General features: G+C 48.0%; 8 protein-coding genes across 8 annotated transcripts; 6 read left to right on the top strand and 2 right to left on the bottom strand.

The window, feature by feature from the left end:
* Positions 1-36: 36 nt before the first annotated feature.
* N7478_009974 (ribonuclease H1) lies at positions 37-501 on the bottom strand (the record flags this gene model as incomplete). The annotated part of the gene is made up of 1 exon (XM_056926188.1): positions 37-501. The coding sequence occupies one exon, from the start codon at positions 499-501 to the stop codon at positions 37-39; it is 465 nt and encodes a 154-aa protein (XP_056775558.1).
* Positions 502-1,978: 1,477 nt separating this feature from the next.
* N7478_009973 (HAD family hydrolase) lies at positions 1,979-2,680 on the top strand (the record flags this gene model as incomplete). The annotated part of the gene is made up of 1 exon (XM_056926187.1): positions 1,979-2,680. The coding sequence occupies one exon, from the start codon at positions 1,979-1,981 to the stop codon at positions 2,678-2,680; it is 702 nt and encodes a 233-aa protein (XP_056775557.1).
* Positions 2,681-3,419: 739 nt separating this feature from the next.
* N7478_009972 (zinc-dependent alcohol dehydrogenase) lies at positions 3,420-4,694 on the top strand (the record flags this gene model as incomplete). Its single annotated transcript, XM_056926186.1, has 4 exons — positions 3,420-3,570; positions 3,608-4,008; positions 4,073-4,151; positions 4,204-4,694. The coding sequence occupies 4 exons, from the start codon at positions 3,420-3,422 to the stop codon at positions 4,692-4,694; spliced, it is 1,122 nt and encodes a 373-aa protein (XP_056775556.1).
* Positions 4,695-4,706: 12 nt separating this feature from the next.
* On the bottom strand, positions 4,707-6,501 carry N7478_009971 (putative C6 transcription factor; the record flags this gene model as incomplete). The annotated part of the gene is made up of 3 exons (XM_056926185.1): positions 4,707-5,078; positions 5,137-5,584; positions 5,660-6,501. 3 exons carry the CDS (start codon positions 6,499-6,501, stop codon positions 4,707-4,709), a joined length of 1,662 nt encoding a protein of 553 aa, XP_056775555.1.
* Positions 6,502-6,920: 419 nt separating this feature from the next.
* On the top strand, positions 6,921-7,591 carry N7478_009970 (DUF967 domain protein; the record flags this gene model as incomplete). Its single annotated transcript, XM_056926184.1, has 2 exons — positions 6,921-6,947; positions 7,037-7,591. The coding sequence occupies 2 exons, from the start codon at positions 6,921-6,923 to the stop codon at positions 7,589-7,591; spliced, it is 582 nt and encodes a 193-aa protein (XP_056775554.1).
* Positions 7,592-8,295: 704 nt separating this feature from the next.
* On the top strand, positions 8,296-10,788 carry N7478_009969 (uncharacterized protein; the record flags this gene model as incomplete). The annotated part of the gene is made up of 6 exons (XM_056926183.1): positions 8,296-8,449; positions 8,537-8,945; positions 9,003-9,856; positions 9,931-10,101; positions 10,156-10,173; positions 10,250-10,788. 6 exons carry the CDS (start codon positions 8,296-8,298, stop codon positions 10,786-10,788), a joined length of 2,145 nt encoding a protein of 714 aa, XP_056775553.1.
* Positions 10,789-11,972: 1,184 nt separating this feature from the next.
* pakA (mitogen-activated protein kinase kinase kinase kinase STE20) lies at positions 11,973-14,585 on the top strand (the record flags this gene model as incomplete). Its single annotated transcript, XM_056926182.1, has 4 exons — positions 11,973-13,877; positions 13,940-14,039; positions 14,093-14,427; positions 14,484-14,585. 4 exons carry the CDS (start codon positions 11,973-11,975, stop codon positions 14,583-14,585), a joined length of 2,442 nt encoding a protein of 813 aa, XP_056775552.1.
* A 1,508-nt stretch (positions 14,586-16,093) lies between these two features.
* On the top strand, positions 16,094-18,598 carry N7478_009967 (ESCRT-0 subunit protein HSE1; the record flags this gene model as incomplete). Its single annotated transcript, XM_056926181.1, has 9 exons — positions 16,094-16,133; positions 16,265-16,314; positions 16,397-16,431; positions 16,515-16,590; positions 16,654-16,752; positions 16,818-16,938; positions 16,990-17,652; positions 17,709-17,900; positions 17,964-18,598. The coding sequence occupies 9 exons, from the start codon at positions 16,094-16,096 to the stop codon at positions 18,596-18,598; spliced, it is 1,911 nt and encodes a 636-aa protein (XP_056775551.1).
* Positions 18,599-18,752: the final 154 nt, after the last annotated feature.

Below are 18,752 nucleotides of genomic sequence, written 5' to 3'. Positions count from 1 at the left end.
TCTAACTAACATTAACTCGGTCTTTCCTATGTCGTTTCAAAGCCCATCCAATGCTTCATTGCATTTCCTATCGGCAAAATCGTTCTTAGCCCTTGGAATCAAGATGTATCTCACACTTCCCTCCTCCTTCACCCGGCCATCAAGATCAGCGGCCTTACGGATAAGATCTTGATTTGAAACCGGATTCTCTCTAGCATTGGTCCATCCATTATTGGCCCACTTGTCGATAGAACCTGTCATGCAACCAACGGCGTATTTGGAATCCGAATAGATCCTCACTTTTAGGCGTGGAGCTCCGTGGAGCTCGTCATACTTAACGAGGGCTTGCTCCAGTGCAAGAATTATGGCAGTGAGTTCAGCCCGCTGGCTTGTAGGAGTTGTATTTGAAGGCAATATTCTTGTCCTAGAACGACAGTATTTTCTAGCGGCAGCAGACGTTGCCTCTGGGCTTCCGTTGCCTCTACATCCACCGTCGGTGTAGATTTCCATAATGAAGGCCATGTTGGTGAGGTATTCCGGTACTGGATGAGATGCAACAGTTTGGTATTCTGTAAGCGTAGGTCAGTCGAGGGCCTCATTGTGCTCGGAGGGACATGAAGAGTGTTTGCTCTATGGCCGATACGACAAAAGTGGACACTACTTGGACTTTGCTTCTTAATGTTTCTTCTCACCTCAACTATCCACCAAATGTGAGCCGACAAGTCCCTGGACCAATGGCCGGAGAAGGTGGGGAAGAACAGCGCCGGATGTGGCCTTTCGGTTGACTCTCTTTACACAAATGTGAAAGAAGCGTTTTTGGGGGGGTGGCTCCTTGTGATGTGAGAAGCGTGTGGTTTGAAAGGGACTGGCGAAAGAGACAACTTGAAGTCGGGATGGTGATTCAGTGATAATATGTGCTTCGCTGGTCAATCCCGTGGGGGTGGAAAGAGAAGAAGAAATCTTGGAATGAAGACAGTGAAAAGTGAGGTGAGGGATGGTACCTCAACTGCGTATAGTGTTTTCCCGGAGTTTGAGATCACGCGCCTATAAATATTGCTCCTGGGGAGATGTTACACCCAGCAAGATATAAAAAAAAATGAATAAAAGAACTCACAATGGTGCACATGAAATTCAAGAAGAAATTGGCTATCAATGCTTGAAATCAAGAGATTTAGACCATCCAAAACATTTCGAAGATAGCACAACTATATAGACATCAACAGGAAGCAATTTCACATTTAAAATACTAGTTGTAGGGAATATTCCTCGATTCTATTATTGAATCACAATCTCGAACCGAACCTTTCAGTATTGCCCGTTCAGCTGTGCATAGATACTCCAAAAGCAAATCTGTAGCCATCCCGGATGCCGACGTTGGTGGATGTCCCCGTTTGCCTGGATGTTGCAAGTTAAGGCATGCCAAACATGACCCGTCAACTGACTAGTTAAATAGGTTTGAAGATCAAGGCTTTCTTCAGCAGGCTAGCCAGCTTCGCAATAACTGATAGATTGGAAGACTGGAGTCCACCTCTCTGTACTCCTTTGTAGATGTGCTATCGCTCATCAACAAACATTAGCTGCTCAAATACACCAGGGCATACTGTTTTGTTTCCTTGAGGTCCTCAAGAACTTCAAGGTTGACATCTTGAGCCTCTTTCTATACAATGCGGCTTCTGATAGGTCAATAGCAATGCCAAGACAATTTCTTGGTGGTCCGGACCCACTCAAGGCCTTAATGCCTGATATTTATGGCTCTAAACAGCAGTTGCACATGCTCAACGCCTAGCGCATCTACGCCCCATCCATGCATAATAAGGTTTCGCAGCCTTGCAAAGTCACCGCCTTGAGTCTTCATTGAGAAAGGCATATTTTGAGAAAGTTCAGTTTGCAAAGAGACACTTTCTCTTTGTACAGATAGTTTTTTCTACCCTTCAATTATCGATTGACTGCTTAATCTACCCTTCGCATCGACATCTAGTTATACATTTCGAAAACAATCATGGCCCCCCCAAAATTCGTCGTCTTCGACTTCGACGGGACCCTCTTCGACACCCACCGAGCCATTGCCCACAGTATCACGTTGACATTCGAAAAATTACTTCCTTCGCATTCTCCCTCCGAATCAGAAGTCCAACGCCTAATCGGCAGTGGAATGGGTCTTAAAGATGTTCTCAATACCTTGCATCCTGAACCAAGCACATTCAATGAAGAAGAATGGACATATACATACCGCGAGATCTACGCTAGTCATGGTCAACAGCTCGTTGAGCCTTTCAACGGAACACAGAAACTCCTGCATTTTCTAAAGAGCCGCGACATTCCCATTTCCATCGTGAGCAACAAAGGTGTTGCTGCGGTGTGGACGGCTCTGAGTAACCATGGTCTTACCGATTGTATACCCCAGTCTTTGATTATTGGAGATAAAACTCCTGGTGCTACGAGAAAGCCAGACCCCGCAAGCTTTTTTGATGTGCTTGTTCCTGCTCTAAGGGAACAAGGGCTGGTAGAGAAGATTAACGCCTCGGATGTACTTGTCATTGGAGACACTGAGGCGGACCTGCAATTCGCGGCGAATATTGGTGGGGCGAAGTCGATCTGGTGTCGTTATGGCTATGGGGATAGACATGGTTGTGAGAAGCTGAAGCCAGGCGCAACGATTGACTCTTTGGGAGAGGTAGAGAAGTTAGTAGATCAGTGGTGAAAACGTTCATATCTAAGATCATTCTAGACGATGATTTCTGAGCAACTTTTGCTCGAATACTCACTTTCATAGATTAGGTTCGAAAGAACATGAGTAAAGTACTTTTATACCTTGCCAGGTCCTGTTTCATATCTCATCGGCTAACCGAGGAATCAATGCCATTAAGTGCGGGGAAGGAGTAGTTCGAAATCAACATTCATATGCATGGTAACACGTTGGTAATATTTTCAGTTCATAGGATAATTCGAAATACGAGTCATCAAAACCTCGCATACCCCACACGAGCTTTCAGTAGCTGTCACCCAATCTCGGAGAAATACCTTAATACTCCGAGTCCCCATCCACCTTTCCCCCCAATTGTGCATGGGCCCCTTTACAACCCCCACACACTGACATCAAAATAGTTGATCCCATGAGCACCATCATGCCCTTTTAGTTGATATCCAGATCGGAGAAGTAGGAGCTACGCCTATAACTCGTTGAACCATTTGTACATCCCACGCCTCACTGGATCGATCCCGCATGAATGTTGCTCATAATTTTACCATCCTTTGATTTGGACCAGTCTGGCCTCATTGAGAAGATCATAGTATGCAAACATGTGAAATCATGTACGTGTACTCAGAATAATATAAATAGAGCCCATGTCTCCCTGTATATCGAGGAGTAAATTTGTTTCGGCGAACACTTTCATACTTTTCATTTCATTTCATCTATTTTGTATACCAACACAACAATCATGGGTTCTATCGATATTCCGAAAACCCAAACAGTCGCCCTTGTGCGTAGTCTTGGTGGAGAAGTTGAATTCAAAACCGACTACCCCGTCCCCTCACCAGGGCGCAATGAAGTTCTCGCACAAGTCCTTTACTCCGGTGTCTGCCAGAGTGGTTAGTTCTCTATTCCCTGTGTCTAATATTTTCCCAGACACTTTATCCTGTCTAACTCGAGAAGACCTTCACACCAAGTCTGGTACTGCAGCCGGACCAGACGGAAACCCAATCACCAAAATCAAATTGCCGCATGTCGGTGGACATGAAGGAATCGGGCGAATTATCGCGCTCGGTCCGGATATCACTCATGAAACAGGTGTAAAGGTTGGTGGGCTAGTCGGGATCCGGTTTTCGAGTCGGATCTGTCGACGCTGCGAATTCTGTCTTGCGGGTGCAGAGCAGCATTGTACCAATGCAACGAACCATTTACATCATGAGGATGGTAGCTTTCAACAGTATATTGCTTTGGATGCAGACTATTTGACTGTTCTGCCGGATGATGTTGATCCCGTGGTTATGGGCCCAGTGTTGTGTGCTGGTTTAACGGCATATAAGGTGCGTAGAAACATAAATAAAGTGAGACTGCCAATTTTTGCAGCTCTTACTGATATGCAAACAGGCGGTTTTGAATGCAAATGTTCGTCCCGGAAACTGGCTTGTGGTTGTTGGAGCAGGAGGAGGCCTTGGACATTTAGCAGGTGAGTAGCTCTTTACCCTCTACAACGATGATGTGCTGATTATATCCTGCAGTACAATATGCCAGGGCCCAAGGGGCTTTGGTAATTGGTGTCGACACGGGGCCTGGAAAGGGAGAGTTTGTCCGTGGTCTTGGGGCTCAAGAGTTCATCGACTTCGCTACCGAGGATCCCATCAAGAGGGTCTATGAGATTACTGGGCTTGGTGCGCATGCGGTGGTTGTTACCGCAGGTAATGCTAAGGCATTTGCTCATGCATGCGAGATGTTGCGAGTAGGCGGAACGCTGAGTTGTGTGGGAATCCCTCCTGGACGGCCCTACCTCGAGACGCCAATTTGCACGATTGTAATCAAAGGTCTCAGAATCACTGGTAATCTGGTTGGTTCTCTCAAGGAGTGTATGGAAGCAGTTGATTTGGTCCGGCGCGGTGTTGTGAAGCCAGTTGTCAAGGTTCGACCATTCAAGGATCTGCCGCAGATCTACGAGGAGATGGAAAAGGGAGACATCGCAGGACGTGTTGTGGTCCAGCTATCTGAGTCTGTTTAAACCGAATCAAGACTATAAATTTCCTCTCTGTGTGGTCCATTGCTGAGCTAGAATGTCGTAGCTAGGTCTCCTCGGTAATTGATATGTCATCTGCTCGTCTTGGTATTCGTCTTCCTCGGTCATTTCATAGTATACATCCCAATTTGGACTAAAATGATCAATTTCTCTAGGTAAAAGACGGGCAGGCGCCGTTATCAGGGCTTCAGCGGTTTTATTTCGAAGAATTGTCTTAAGTACGTTGTCCTGTTCAAGAAATGGTAACATCTTTTGGTATAAAGCATGCAGGAAGTCCTGTGAGCCTAGCTCAAACCCAGGTTGAGACTTCACAGAGATGAGTAGAACTGTGTCCGCCAGCGAGTTCGCCACTTCGAAGCATTTCAAGAGCTAGTAAGATGTTAGAACTCGATCACCCTTTGGGGTGTTGAATTGCTATTTGACCCACCTGGTCTCGTCCCAAAGGTAAAAGATCTGTCTCTGAAAACCACCTTAAGGAGTGAAGCAGATCATGGCCCACTTGCGTCGGGAATGAAAATTTCAAAACAGTTGACCCTGATGAAGAAGACAGTAGACCTAAAGATAATGCCTTTTGCCAGAGTATTGTCCTCATCCACTCTCGTGTGATATGGCAATCTGCCGTCCTGGTCGAAACAGTGTCTGCGAGCTTCAAGCACAATGTAGACAGTCTCTTTTCAGTCCTGGCCAATTCCGCGGCAGAGCTAGCTTCAGCGTTGGATTGACGGCGAAAGGAGACTCGATCAAATGCCACAAATAGCTTGACGATATCCAAAAGACCTTGCACATGTATATCAACATCGGAACTATACTCAAGTCTTTCCAGACACGGTGGATCAATGTAAGACGGAGATAGTCCCAAATGCATCGCATAGCCTCTTTTAGAGAATTTTCAATAGTTAGGTTTTTGGCTCTTTTATTAACGGAAAATATACGGTATGGGGTCTGCTTACCTCTCGGAAACCCAGAGCAACGGAAAGACAAGCTCCCTGTTTGTAATTAAATCATCGGCGACTTCATCTGCAGCCATGCTTCTCGATGGCTGGTCTAGTTGGAGTATACGGGCACCATTGATGGCTTCCTGAATAAACATCATTGCCGATGTCCGCTGATTCACCTTCGCGTGGTAAACATGTAAAAAGAACGAGATTAAAAGGCTCGTAATATTGAGATGTTCCTTCGTCACCTCGAAGCGGCCTCTTATATGCAGACATGCGTTGGCCATAGTTGTGCTATCAGCCATTCCCGCCCCATTCATGACGGGCGCGAGATGCAGCTGCGCCATCGTCGCAGCACAAAGCGCAGTAACCAGACAGGAAACACCCCCAGCATCATGGCTTGTAATCTCGAGCTCAATATCCTCTAATTGGTCCAACAAGACCTCCGCATTGACAACAGGCCAGACACTATATGAATATTGTTGGTACAGACGAACTATCGGAACTATGACCTCCTTGGATATGCGGTGCGGAGCCTTGGGTGTTAAGGACCAGGATGCCAGATCCTCATGATTGTTCGCTCCTTCACTCCGACTTCTTTGACGTATATCACGCTCTTCGTTCAATAGCTCCGATTCAACATCGCCATCGCCATCGCCATCGCCATCGCCATCTTCCTCTTCTACTTCTTTGGTCCTGTGGGATACTCGTCGAACTTTGGGTCCCCTTTTTCGCGGGGGTCTCAGATAGGTGCAAGCGACACGCTTGGTAGCATCACGACAAGTGTTGCAAGGCCAGGTGCCATTGCACTTGACTTTTCTGGAGATGCAAGAATCACAGGCTCTTTTGGGGGGCATGAAGAATGTTAGTCATGACGGGAATGAGGCACAATGGGAGCTTGGACGGCAGAGCACAGTTGATGCGGGGCAGGGTTCTGCAGAAATGACGGAGGCGCAGATAGTTCGGGGCGCCGATCTCGCTCGACTGGACCTTCCATGTCACTTGAAGGGTGGATCTAGACCATTCAACTCGACAATGTCGAAATATCCAAGGATTATAAATAGCGCTGAACGGATCCACTTGAGGAAACTGACGTTTTATGGCTGAAGGTTTTGATTTTTTTTTTTTTAGTTTCATGCATCGTATATAATCAGCAATTCCCCCGCCACCGTTGGCCTGGACAACACCTACTACGTGCCCCTCCGCCCATCCCGAGTACCACTTCCTCACCCCACCATTTCCCCAACCTTCCTACAGAGCTCCAGTCCAATCCACCATGGCACTCTCCGCACCTAGCACAGATGTAAGTCAATGCCCCATTTCCCATGTGGATCACCATGGGAGATGAATAAACCAAAATATTCAAATTGAAGCTAATGACACCTTGAATAGCCCAACATCCTCATCGCGGAGGAGACGAGCCCTGCTCAAATCTTTCAAGGATTCACCTCCGAAACCGCTTGGACTTTAGGAAATGCGCTCCGCACTCGCATTCTTTCACTGCCCGAAGGCCAACGCAAGCCTTCCCTGATCTCAATCGCGTTAGCAACTGCCACAAGCGGCGGAACGCCACTGCACACCGTCTTCCAGTGCTCAACTGAACGTGGTACCATCCCAGACAACGAGAATTGGGTACGTCGCAAGCGTAACACTGTCCTGCGATGGGGCGTGTCAAGCTTTGCACTACGTCAGAAGATCACTTCGGGACTTGGCGCGTCGGCTTCAGCGAACGACGTGGAAAGTGCTTTTGTGAAGAAGTTTGCGCTTGTTAGTTCGAGCGGTGGTGCAGTTGCAGACGAGTATGCCATTCATGGTGGTGGATACCCCATTCGAGTCCGGGGTGTTGAGGGGATCGTTGCTGTTGTCGTCGTCAGTGGACTGAAGCAGGAGGATGATCATCAGGTTGTCGCGGAGACTATTCGCGAGATTGTTGCCCAGGGAAATTGAAGGGATGAATACTAAAGTATAGATACAATATAGATTAAAGCGAGAATTTACTTTCTGATCGTTCTCATAGAGGAAACTCTTTCTTACTACCGACTGATCTGTGGTAGCTATAATACATATGCGTGAAATTATAAAAAGAAATACTGGCCGAGTTAGTACTAATGAACTGGGCCGGTATGTGATTATTCATTCCCTTTCATATTATTTCATATTAGCCGAATAAAATTACCATTATCTACCATCTCAAAAGCTCTATTCAATAAATACATCCCGATGTGCTTTGGCTGGACTAACTTGGAAAATGCTTATATAATGCACTATGAACGCTCCAGTCAACTGGTCCAGATGTCAAGTGCCGACCAATCAGGCCTGGTATTGTGAACTGGAAGCATAACATTCAGTCAGTCAAGTAGATCTCTAAATTCAGTTAAAGATATCCTCAAAAACAAATTACATCTTTTTTTCAAATCGTCTATATCAATCAAGTAATTGCACAAGTCTACCATATGGTATCTAACCTCAACCGGCTAACTTTCTCCCCGGTGATATTCCGGAAAGCCCCACTTTCATGCCACTTTCTCATGCTGGTGCGGGACACTGCAGTGCAACTGGGCACCTTGCTTTGACTTGAAGGGCAAACACCCATCTAGGTCCATCTCAGCGATAGACTCTCTAGTCGATCCTTCTCTCCCTACACATACACCATGGCGCCCTTGGTAACGTTGGCCACTTGTGCGCTGAACCAGTGGAGTCTGGACTTCGAGGGAAACCTACGGCGCATCAAGCAGAGTATCATCAAAGCCAAGGAGGCCGGAGCTACTCTGCGTGTTGGTCCTGAGCTGGAAATCCCAGGTTATGGTATGTGATCTCACTTTTCACTATTGAGATTATAACATCTTCAGTCTTCCCACCGGTGACGATGACTCATTAAGCTAACTGCGACAGGCTGCTTGGATCATTTCCTGGAGACAGAAGTCTACGATAACTCATGGGATTCTCTATACTCCATTCTGACTGACTCATCTTTGCATGGTATCGTGATCGATGTAGGTCTGCCTCTGCTCCACCGCAGCTGCAGATATAATGCGCGCGCCCTCATCCTTGATGGCAAAATCTTGTGCTTCCGCCCAAAGCTGTATCTTGCCAATGATGGAAATTTCCGGGAAATGCGATTCTTTACCCCGTGGAATAGGCCAAGGCATGTGGAGCAGTACTACCTTCCGCCTCGCATCCAGAAACATCAGGGATGTCGCCATGTCCCCATTGGAGACGTTGTTCTCTCTACCATTGATACTTGCCTCGCTGCTGAGACTTGCGAAGAGCTCTTCACACCCAACAGTCCTCATATCAACATGTAAGAGATCTCGGGCTTATTCAAAGGTATGAATATATGCTAACAACATTGTTCCAGGGGTTTGAATGGAGTGGAGATCTTCACAAACAGCAGTGGAAGTCACCACTCGCTCCGAAAGCTGAATGAACGAATTGCCCTGATTCAGGAAGCCACTCGCAAGAATGGCGGCGTTTATCTGTACTCTAACCAAATAGGATGCGACGGAGATAGATTGTACTACGACGGTTGCGCCATGATTTTTGTGAACGGTGATATCGTGGGCCAATCAAGCCAGTTCTCGCTCAATGAAGTGGAAGTGGTTGTCGCAACAGTCGACCTTGAGAAAGTGCGATCATACCGATTTGCCCCTTCTCGTGGTATGCAGGCTGTTGCAGCACCAGAGTACCAGCGCATTGAGCTTGATTACTCCCTTTCTCACGAGAATCTCGATCTCGATCTCGATCAGGGTCCTACCCCTGCCCGACCGGCGCGATACCATCTTCCTGAGGAAGAGATTGCCCTCGGACCTGCCTGCTGGCTTTGGGATTACCTTCGTCGCTCCAAGGCAGCCGGATTCTTCGTCCCGTTGTCTGGTGGAATCGACAGCTGTGCCACCGCTACGATCGTTTACTCTATGTGTCGATTGGTTATCGCCGCAATTAAAGAGGGCAATGAACAGGTTATCGCAGATGTTCAGCGTATTGCGGCTTATAAGCCTGAGCTACCTGAGACAGCGGAGGAATTGTGTAACCAAATCTTCTACACTTGCTATATGGGAATGGAGAATCAGAGCAGCAAAGAAACACGGGTTCGATCCAAGGATCTTTCCACACGCATCGGATCTTATCATACCGATGTCAACATTGATGATATGTTTCACTCTACTAAGAACATTCTCACTCAGGCCACGGGCTTTACGCCAAAGTTCAAGGGTGAGAAAGAAGTTTCCCTGCGTTGTTGTGTGTTTTGATAGGCGCAGGTTTGAATGCTAACTTATTCCCAATAGTTCATGGAGGATCTCAAACGTCTAACCTGGCGCTTCAGAACATCCAGGCAAGATCCCGAATGGTTCTTGCCTACTACTTTGCTCAGGAGTTGTGCGAAGTTCGCGAACGACCTGGAGGTGGTGCCCTCCTTGTCCTTGGTAGCTCCAACGTAGACGAATGTCTTCGTGGATGTGAGTATCCCTTTATGCCCCCGTTGTACGGCACTATACTAATACATTGATTAGACCTTACCAAGTACGATTGTATGTACACTTATCAGGGAGACGACATGACATTATTGCTCTGTATACTTGCTAACGTTTCTATTCTCGGCATCAGGCTCATCCGCAGATATCAACCCCATTGGTTCAATCAGTAAAACAGATCTCAAGCGATTCATTGGATGGGCTGCAAAGGATTTCGGTATACCCATCTTAGTTGACTTCCTAGATGCTGTTCCGACAGCGGAACTTGAACCCATCACCGCCAACTACGTGCAAAGCGACGAGGTCGATATGGGAATGACCTACGCCGACTTGTCCCGCTTTGGAACACTGAGGAAACTGGACCATCTCGGACCATATGGGATGTTCTTGCGTCTACTGGATGAATGGGGTGGCGAGGGGGACGGCAAGCTTGGCCCCCGTGAAATCGCCCGAAAGGTGAAACTGTTCTTCCATTACTATCAGATTAACCGCCACAAGCAGACTGTTGCCACACCCGCCTACCACGCGGAGAGTTACAGCCCCGATGATCATCGATTCGATCTTCGGCCGTTTGTCTACCCACCTGGATTTGAGAGCTGGTCGTTTAAGAAGATTGATGCACGGGTGGAGGCATTGGAGCAGCGGAAGCAGAAGCAAAAGCAGGTGACCTAGAAAGAGGATGTGTTCTGTGATGAGACTTTGATCATGATAAACTACTTCACTGCTGTATGGTTTCGTTTGCTTCTTTGGTAGATCTTAGATGGGTCGAACGTAATAGACGCTATGCTTCTATTTGCTTTATCTGTATCTGTATCTTTCTCTCCTTCCCACTGCATATGCCACAGTGGAGACCCCTGCCGAGGCTAGTGGAGGTTGCCAAGAAACGCAACGTGCACCCCAAGGTTTGGCCAATATGCGCAGACGCCCCATTGCATGATTGAAGGTTAAGCAAGTGAGTGTTTCAAATGTTTGAAAAGAATGGAGTAAACCCGAAATACTGTAATAGACCCGATTTTGGTGTGGTGGGGAAGCAATCATCGTAGATTAAATGCGATCGAGGATGAGTGAGATGACGAAGCATGGGGCTAATTTCTACCGAAGCAGAAACCATGTGTACATGGAAGATCCTCCTTGACATAAATAAGTACCTATCACATATGAAAGAAAGGGGGAAAGTGATAGTGATGATCACTGGCATATTGATAGCCTTGAAGGTTGTTAAAATGACAATCGCCTCTCTTTGCCCAGATTGTATAATTGCATAATAGCATATTCTATTCCTGTCCCGTCTCCGTTTCTGACTCTCTATCTTCTTTGGATTGTGTCCACTTTTTTCTTCTGGTGGAAAATCTAGAATTCCCCCCTCTGACAGTATAATTCTCTAACTTGAACAACTCAATTAAAGGAGATATTCTCATCTTGTTCCAACACAGACCACTTTCTTCCCGTGTCCGGGTCCCCGCGTCATCCCGTTAACAAACCCAGCCACTCGACTCCTTTTCGTTCAAATGTTCCCTCTCCACGTGTGATTAGCTCTTCATTGGCTGTTGACACCACACTTCCCCCCTTCTCCCTCTCGGACCTTGTTCCTCCATTCTCTTGACATTCCAAAACTTCAAGGTCTATTTTGACAACCCCCGAAAAAAAGTTGGAAAGAAAAAAGAGAGGGAAAAATATAATCGGATACCGGATAGAGAGAGAGAAGGGAAAGACACCGAGTGAGCCAGAGTTGCTGCTGACAAGGTGGTACCTCTTCGGGCGCCAAATCTGTGCGAATTGACTGGAAAATTCTCCTGACCCCTCGGCCCAATTCCAATCAAAGTGTCTCGTGTAGAGAGACACACCCTGCGCCCATCATGAGTGACAGGTTATCGTTGAAATTCCGCCGCCCCTCAAGCAAACTGCAGAAGGATCCCCCTAGCTTCAGCTCACGCATTCTTCGGAGTCATCAAAGCGCAACTTCCTTGAAACGTCATCCCTCCGCCCCCGTTTACCCGCGCTCATCTCCCAACGGTAGCCGCGAGCACACCCGATCTCGATCTAACGCTGCGGCCGTATTTGGCTCAGGCTCCTCTTCGTCATTGGATCAGAATAGCGACGGTCAGTCGCAGTCGCCTGGCCATACCGATCCCTCATATTTCCCAAATTACAGCTCTCGCGCCCGCCAGAATCGATTCTCCTACGACCACCAACCCAGCCCGGATGAAGTAGCCTCTCCCTTCGAGACGCGGGGTATGCTCACTGCCTTGGACGAGAATAGTGCTGAAACAGACGCCTCATCGCCGACTTATCCCCCACTCACAAACAACAACAGCGGCAGCTCAGACCAACGGCGTCGCTCCCTCCGACAATCCGCCAGCTTCACTACTTTGCCTTCCCGAATGGATCCCTTTGCCCACCGTGAAACCGAGCGGCCTCCCCACTCGAAACGGCATTCAGATGAAGCTCTTAATGGTCCCCCTCGGGATAGACGGAGTAAGAAGGCTAGCTTCTCCAGTTTCGTCAATAGCATGCTAGGCTCGCCTCGAAACGTCAAGATCTCCGCCCCTGAGAACCCCGTCCATGTCACTCATGTTGGCTACGATAACCAGACCGGTCAGTTCACCGGTTTGCCCAAGGAATGGCAGCGGCTGTTGCAAGAAAATGGTATTTCGAAGAAGGAACAGGAGGAACACCCGCAAACGATGATGGATATTATGCGGTTTTATGAGAAGAATACCCGTGGTGATGATGACGACGACGAAGTGTGGCACAAGTTCGACAACGCCCATGGCAAAGACAACGGTCAAGCACCATCCCCGCCGGGAAGCCCCCGCTTTCCTCAGAATCACGAAGGCAGTTTTGAAAATCCTCGGTCACCACCTCCAGTACCTAAGGGGCCCCGCGGAGCACCTTCGCCAGCACCGATGCCTACTGCGGTCATGTCTCCGCCCTTGGGTAGCATGGTCCCGCATCGTGCACCCCCCAAGCCTCCTAGCATGACTCCCTCTCGACCAGCACCGCAACCTCCAACTTCGCAAGGTGTATCTGCCCAGCGACCGCCAGAGCCCTTTGGACTTGGTAACCCACCCATACCCGAAACACAACCATTGCAGACGGAGCAACGTGATCCTATCGGCTCTCGAAATGGAACTCCGACGCCCAAAACGTCCAATACTGTGGCGAACCCAACTCAGTATCAACGACAGCAGGAGCAGATAATGGCTGCGGCTCAACAGGCGATCGCTTCCAAACAACTGGATCGAAGCCGAAGCCAACAGCAACAGCAACAGCAAAGACAGCAACCTCAAATCGCGCCGATCGCAACCAATATTCCTCAGAGTTCAACCGATGCGTCAGCCACTCGGGCACCCCCCGCCGCTCGCCCTCGTCAACCCAAGCGACAGAGCAACATTATGGATGTGCGGCAACGCTTGTTGACTATTTGCAATCCTGCCGATCCTACTCAAATTTATTATAACCTCAATAAGATTGGACAAGGTGCTTCAGGTGGTGTCTATACTGCCTATGAGAATGGCAACAACAACTGTGTGGCTATCAAGCAGATGAACCTTGACCTTCAGCCTAAGAAAGATCTTATTATCAACGAGATCTTGGTCATGAAGGACAGCAAACACAGGAACATTGTCAACTTCTTGGAGAGTTACCTTCATGGCCTCGATTTGTGGGTTGTTATGGAATATATGGAAGGTGGCAGTCTTACAGATGTTGTTACTTTCAACATCATGAGTGAAGGACAAATTGCGGCCGTGTGTCGAGAGGTCAGTGCCTCATATCAGCCTCGTGTTTTCTTTGTGACAGAATGCTAATAATCTTAAAATAGACATTGAACGGCCTGCAGCATCTACACTCGAAAGGCGTTATTCATCGTGATATCAAATCCGATAACATCCTTCTTGCGATGGACGGTAATATTAAGCTGAGTAGGTTTCCCTCTTTTGGATTCAACGTTGAACACTGGATTAATAAATTGCAGCCGATTTTGGTTTCTGCGCGCAAATCAATGACTCCCATAATAAACGCAACACCATGGTTGGTACGCCATACTGGATGGCTCCTGAAGTGGTTACTCGCAAGGAATATGGTCGGAAGGTTGATATCTGGAGTCTGGGTATCATGGCCATTGAGATGATTGATGGCGAACCGCCATACTTGACCGAGTCTCCTCTGCGTGCTCTCTACTTGATTGCTACGAATGGTACACCCAAGATCAAAGATGAACATAATCTTTCAACCACTTTCCGCGATTTCCTGCAGCTCGCCCTGAAGGTTGATCCAGAGAAGCGTGCTTCTGCCCATGATCTGCTTAAGGTATGTCAAATTCTTTATCTTCATTTGTTGTATTATCATCGCTAATCCTCTCTTAGCACCCCTTCATGGGAATCTGCTCCCCGCTTTCACATCTGGCTCCTCTGGTCAAGGCTGCTCGCATCAGTCGTGCCCAAGAGAAAGCACAGAAGGGTTCTTAGATCATCCCCTGCTCATTCCCGGTCTATTGTCTCGGCTTTCTTTGCAATTTCTTCTTCCTTTTCCTTTGCCCGTCATCACTCTTTCCGTCTCGTTCAGATACCCCCATCACCCTTGATGCTTCTTCTAGATCCCGGCATGCCGACTTCAACACGATGTCGGAGTCCTGTTTCTGTACCGATTTCGTTTACCATTTATATTTCTTGATGAACATCTCTTTGTGATGAAAATGATCTGATCTCGCAATCCCCCTCGACCTTGACCTTTTCTCCACCTCTTTCCCTGTCTGTCTTTTCGTTCTATTCGTGACTTTTCTTTTGGAGTATGTGCGTTTGTGTAGCACCTTGTAGTTCTACTCCCCAACTCCATCCCTATTTTCTGAATCTGGTCTTGTGTGGTGTTTCGGGTGCGACTTTGAGCTTTTTCCCTCACCTATTCTTCTCCCCTTATTTTATTTTCTCGTCATCCTCGTGGGATTTAAAATTATACCACGATATGGTTCGTGTTGAAGTGACATCTAGGAATTTATTGAGGACTCATGATGCACTGCTTGGTTTGATTCTGTTAAAGGCTTTCGTCGTGTTAGACGTTTTCATGATTCGTAGTATTCTGCGTTTTGATTGATATATGGTCTTTGCATTGTTCTACGTTGGCCAGTTCAAAATCGTCTTTCAAATCTACTCCCGAATTATGAATGAGATGTGTTACCTGTGTATTCCAGTAACCTGGGCTTGATCAATACCCATCCTTTATTCCGGGTTTTCTTTTTTTGAATTTTCTCTTAAAAACTGCGCCAGGTGGAGATATGTATAACATCCTCAGCCACAACTGAGTACGCTAATCAGAGGCGTAAGAAAGCCGCACAGCCTACTTGGACGTTAGGGTACTACTTACATAGTCAATTCCAAGGCTCTGGTGTTAATTTTGAGGTCGAAAGGGCGATATCGCACACAATTTCACATGCGAAGTGGGTTTTCTTTCATTTTCTCTCCTAGGCAGACAAACAACTAAGAACACTTGTCCGAGCTCCGCAAGTTGGAGCTCCCCGTTCCACCGTCGTCATTGCTGACTCAGTAAACACATCCGTTTGGGCACAACACTGGAACCTAGACCTAAATATCATTTCTGATCTTTTCATCGGTCGCGACCCTGATTGTCTTCGTTCGATCCACAGTGACTTTATCATCACACATCCATTCTTACCCCCTATCCCCTGGCGGTGTCACCTGTACCGACCGGCCTGTCAGTCCCGCACCTTGGAACACAATCCACTCCCCGCATTGAACTTGAACGCTCGACCACCATCGATACAACTGCAAGCTTCACGATTCATAACCCTCGCCACGCAAGCGACAAGCTACAGCCTCTAGTACCCGAAGATAATTCCAGGTCTTTCCTTCGGAGAAAGCTGAGCAGCGAATCCGATTCGAGGTCCAGCGGTGCCCGACTTCCCGACCACCTCACCTACTTCCCCGTGGCTGTCTGCTTATTCGGCGCATAAATACGAGCTATGTTTCGCGCACAACAAAATGCATTTGACGATGCTGTCGGTAGGTTATTTGTTCTCGATCGTGTACTTTGCGAGGGGTTTGCGTTCGTGCAGACCGTGGTGGCCTAATCCGCACTTAGCCCTCGAACGCTATTCTTACATGATCGCTTACTGACATATACATTTTTACAGCCAAGGCAACTGATGAGAACTTAACCTCCGAGAACTGGGAATACATTCTTGTGCGTTTTTCCGACGCTGATCCGATTGCGTCTTGATTGGGGCTGGGAACATGGGAGGCTGATTGATGTTTTGTGCATATAGGATGTCTGCGATAAAGTGGCTGCAGATGAATCGGGGTATGTGGCTGTTCAAACCTGTGGACTTTCAGGCGCATTCTGAATCAGATGATGGGATGCTAATCTTTGAATTTGGTGTATAGTGCTAAAGAGGCGGTTGCTGCCATGATTAAGAGACTGGCTCATAGGAATGCTAACGTGCAACTTTATACCCTTGAGGTGCGCATTATCCATCGATAAAATCAAATTTCTTGGTTTCGTCTTACTGACTCGATTTTATAGCTGGGCAATTCACTGTCTCAGAACTGTGGTCCTAAAATCCATCGCGAGCTGGCCTCGAGGAGCTTCACTGATGCGCTTTTGCGTTTGGCAGCTGATCGGGTAATTACACCTAAATATGTCCTCGCGTGTGACTTTGTTTACTGACTATGATTGGCTTTCTATAGAATACGCATCAACAAGTCAAGTCGAAGATTTTGGAACGCATGGAAGAATGGGCTGAGATGTTTTCATCAAACCCAGACTTTGGGATTATGGAGCAAGCCTATATGAAGTTGAAGACCCAAAGTGAGATCAATTGGATAAGATGATCCATTACACTTGACTGATCGTTTTTAGACCCTAATTTGCAGCCCCCATCCAAACCGGTGAAGAGCGCCATCACAGATACCGACAGACAGAAGGAGGAGGAAGAACTTCAAATGGCTTTGGCTCTATCTGTGAAGGATAAGGCTCCTCCGCATTCCTCTGCGCAGGCTGGATCGTCTGCAGCGGCCGTGGCTGCCGCCGCAGCTGCGGCGCCGAGACCTGACACCTCCTCGCCTGCAGCTGAGTTCCAGGCTGCCCAGGCTGCTGTTGTATCTGGACCTGTCCCATCTGGTACATCGGCTGCCACTGTATCGAGGGTCCGAGCTCTATTCGATTTCCAACCCTCTGAGCAAGGAGAGCTTCAGTTCCGAAAGGGCGATATCATTGCTGTTTTGGAATCGGTTTACAAAGATTGGTGGAAGGGCTCTTTGAGAGGACAGACTGGAATCTTCCCTCTCAACTACGTAGAGAAGCTTTCTGATCCCACCGTTGAGGAGCTGCAACGCGAGGCACAGATGGAGGGCGACGTCTTCAGCCAGATTAAGAACGTTGAGAAACTTCTTACGCTGTTGAGTACTCGCAGCTCCGACCTTAATGTTCAGGAGAATGAGGAGATCACTACTCTTTACCATTCCACTCTTGCTATCCGGCCAAAGCTCATTGAACTCATTGGAAAGTATTCGCAAAAGAAGGGTCAGTATCTCTTTATTCCCATTCACAGTATCAAACTTACCTTTTTCTGTATCTAGATGAGTTCACTCAGCTTAATGAAAAGTTCATCAAGGCTCGCCGTGACTACGAGTCATTGTTGGAAGCTTCTATGGCTCAGCCCGCACAACCCTACGGACGTCCCGGTCAGCCACAGTATGGCTATCCAGGTGCTGCTCCTGGTGGACATCCTCCACAGCCAGATCAGCGATACCTCAGTCCTCGGCCTCAAGGTTAGTACAACTCAACATAGCTCGCCACCACAGAGGGATCGGTCGTTCTAACTCGATTAATAGAATCCCAACCTCCGCAGTCTCAGCCTCAGCCCCAGCCAAATGCATACTACGGACAGGAGCAGAGCATGCCTTTCCGCCCTGCATCTCACTCTCCTGATCCTCGCAACCAGTTTGCAGGAGGAGTTCCACCTCAGCAGCAGCCAACGCCGCAGCAACAACCTCCATCCGACCCTTACCAACCGGTGCACCACCGTCCCCAGTCTACATACGATCACCCGCAAGAGCTAGGAACCTCTGTATACGACTCGCCAGTGGATCAACGACCTAGCTATCCTCCTACCGGCCAAGCACCTCCATCTGGTCTCCAGCAATACCCCCCATCACAGCCACCGCCAACACAGGAATACTCTCCCTCGCCTTATCCCCCAGCCGAAGACGCAGCGCAGCAAATGCCTCCTGCATCCCAATACCCACCCCAGCAACAACCCCAGCAAACCCCTTATCCAAATTCTCCTGCCACTCAACAAGCCCCATCCCACCAGCCTCCATCAGTCCCTGGGTCAAATCAGCCAGGAGCGCAGTACACAGCTTTTAATCCTGCCCCTTCGGCTCCTCCAGGCAGTGCTGAGTACCAGCCATACTCTCCTCCGCAAGGTGGAGTGCCTGCTTCGAACCCTGCTTCATTCTACAGATAAAGTAGTTGATTCCGTTCGGTGTTGGCGGTTGATTGTTTTGAGATCTCCTGTCAAGTATGGGTTTTTGTTGTTTTTTATCTTGCTAGGCTCCCTGTTTATCGTGTATTTAGCCGTTCATTCCAGTTGGATCATGTTGTACTACGTTTCCAGTAAA

This window comes from Penicillium angulare, assembly GCF_028827245.1.
Source record: "Penicillium angulare strain IBT 27051 chromosome Unknown utg000007l_segment0_segment0, whole genome shotgun sequence".
Classification (NCBI taxonomy): domain Eukaryota; kingdom Fungi; phylum Ascomycota; class Eurotiomycetes; order Eurotiales; family Aspergillaceae; genus Penicillium; species Penicillium angulare.
This window is presented reverse-complemented; position numbering and strand designations above follow the sequence as displayed.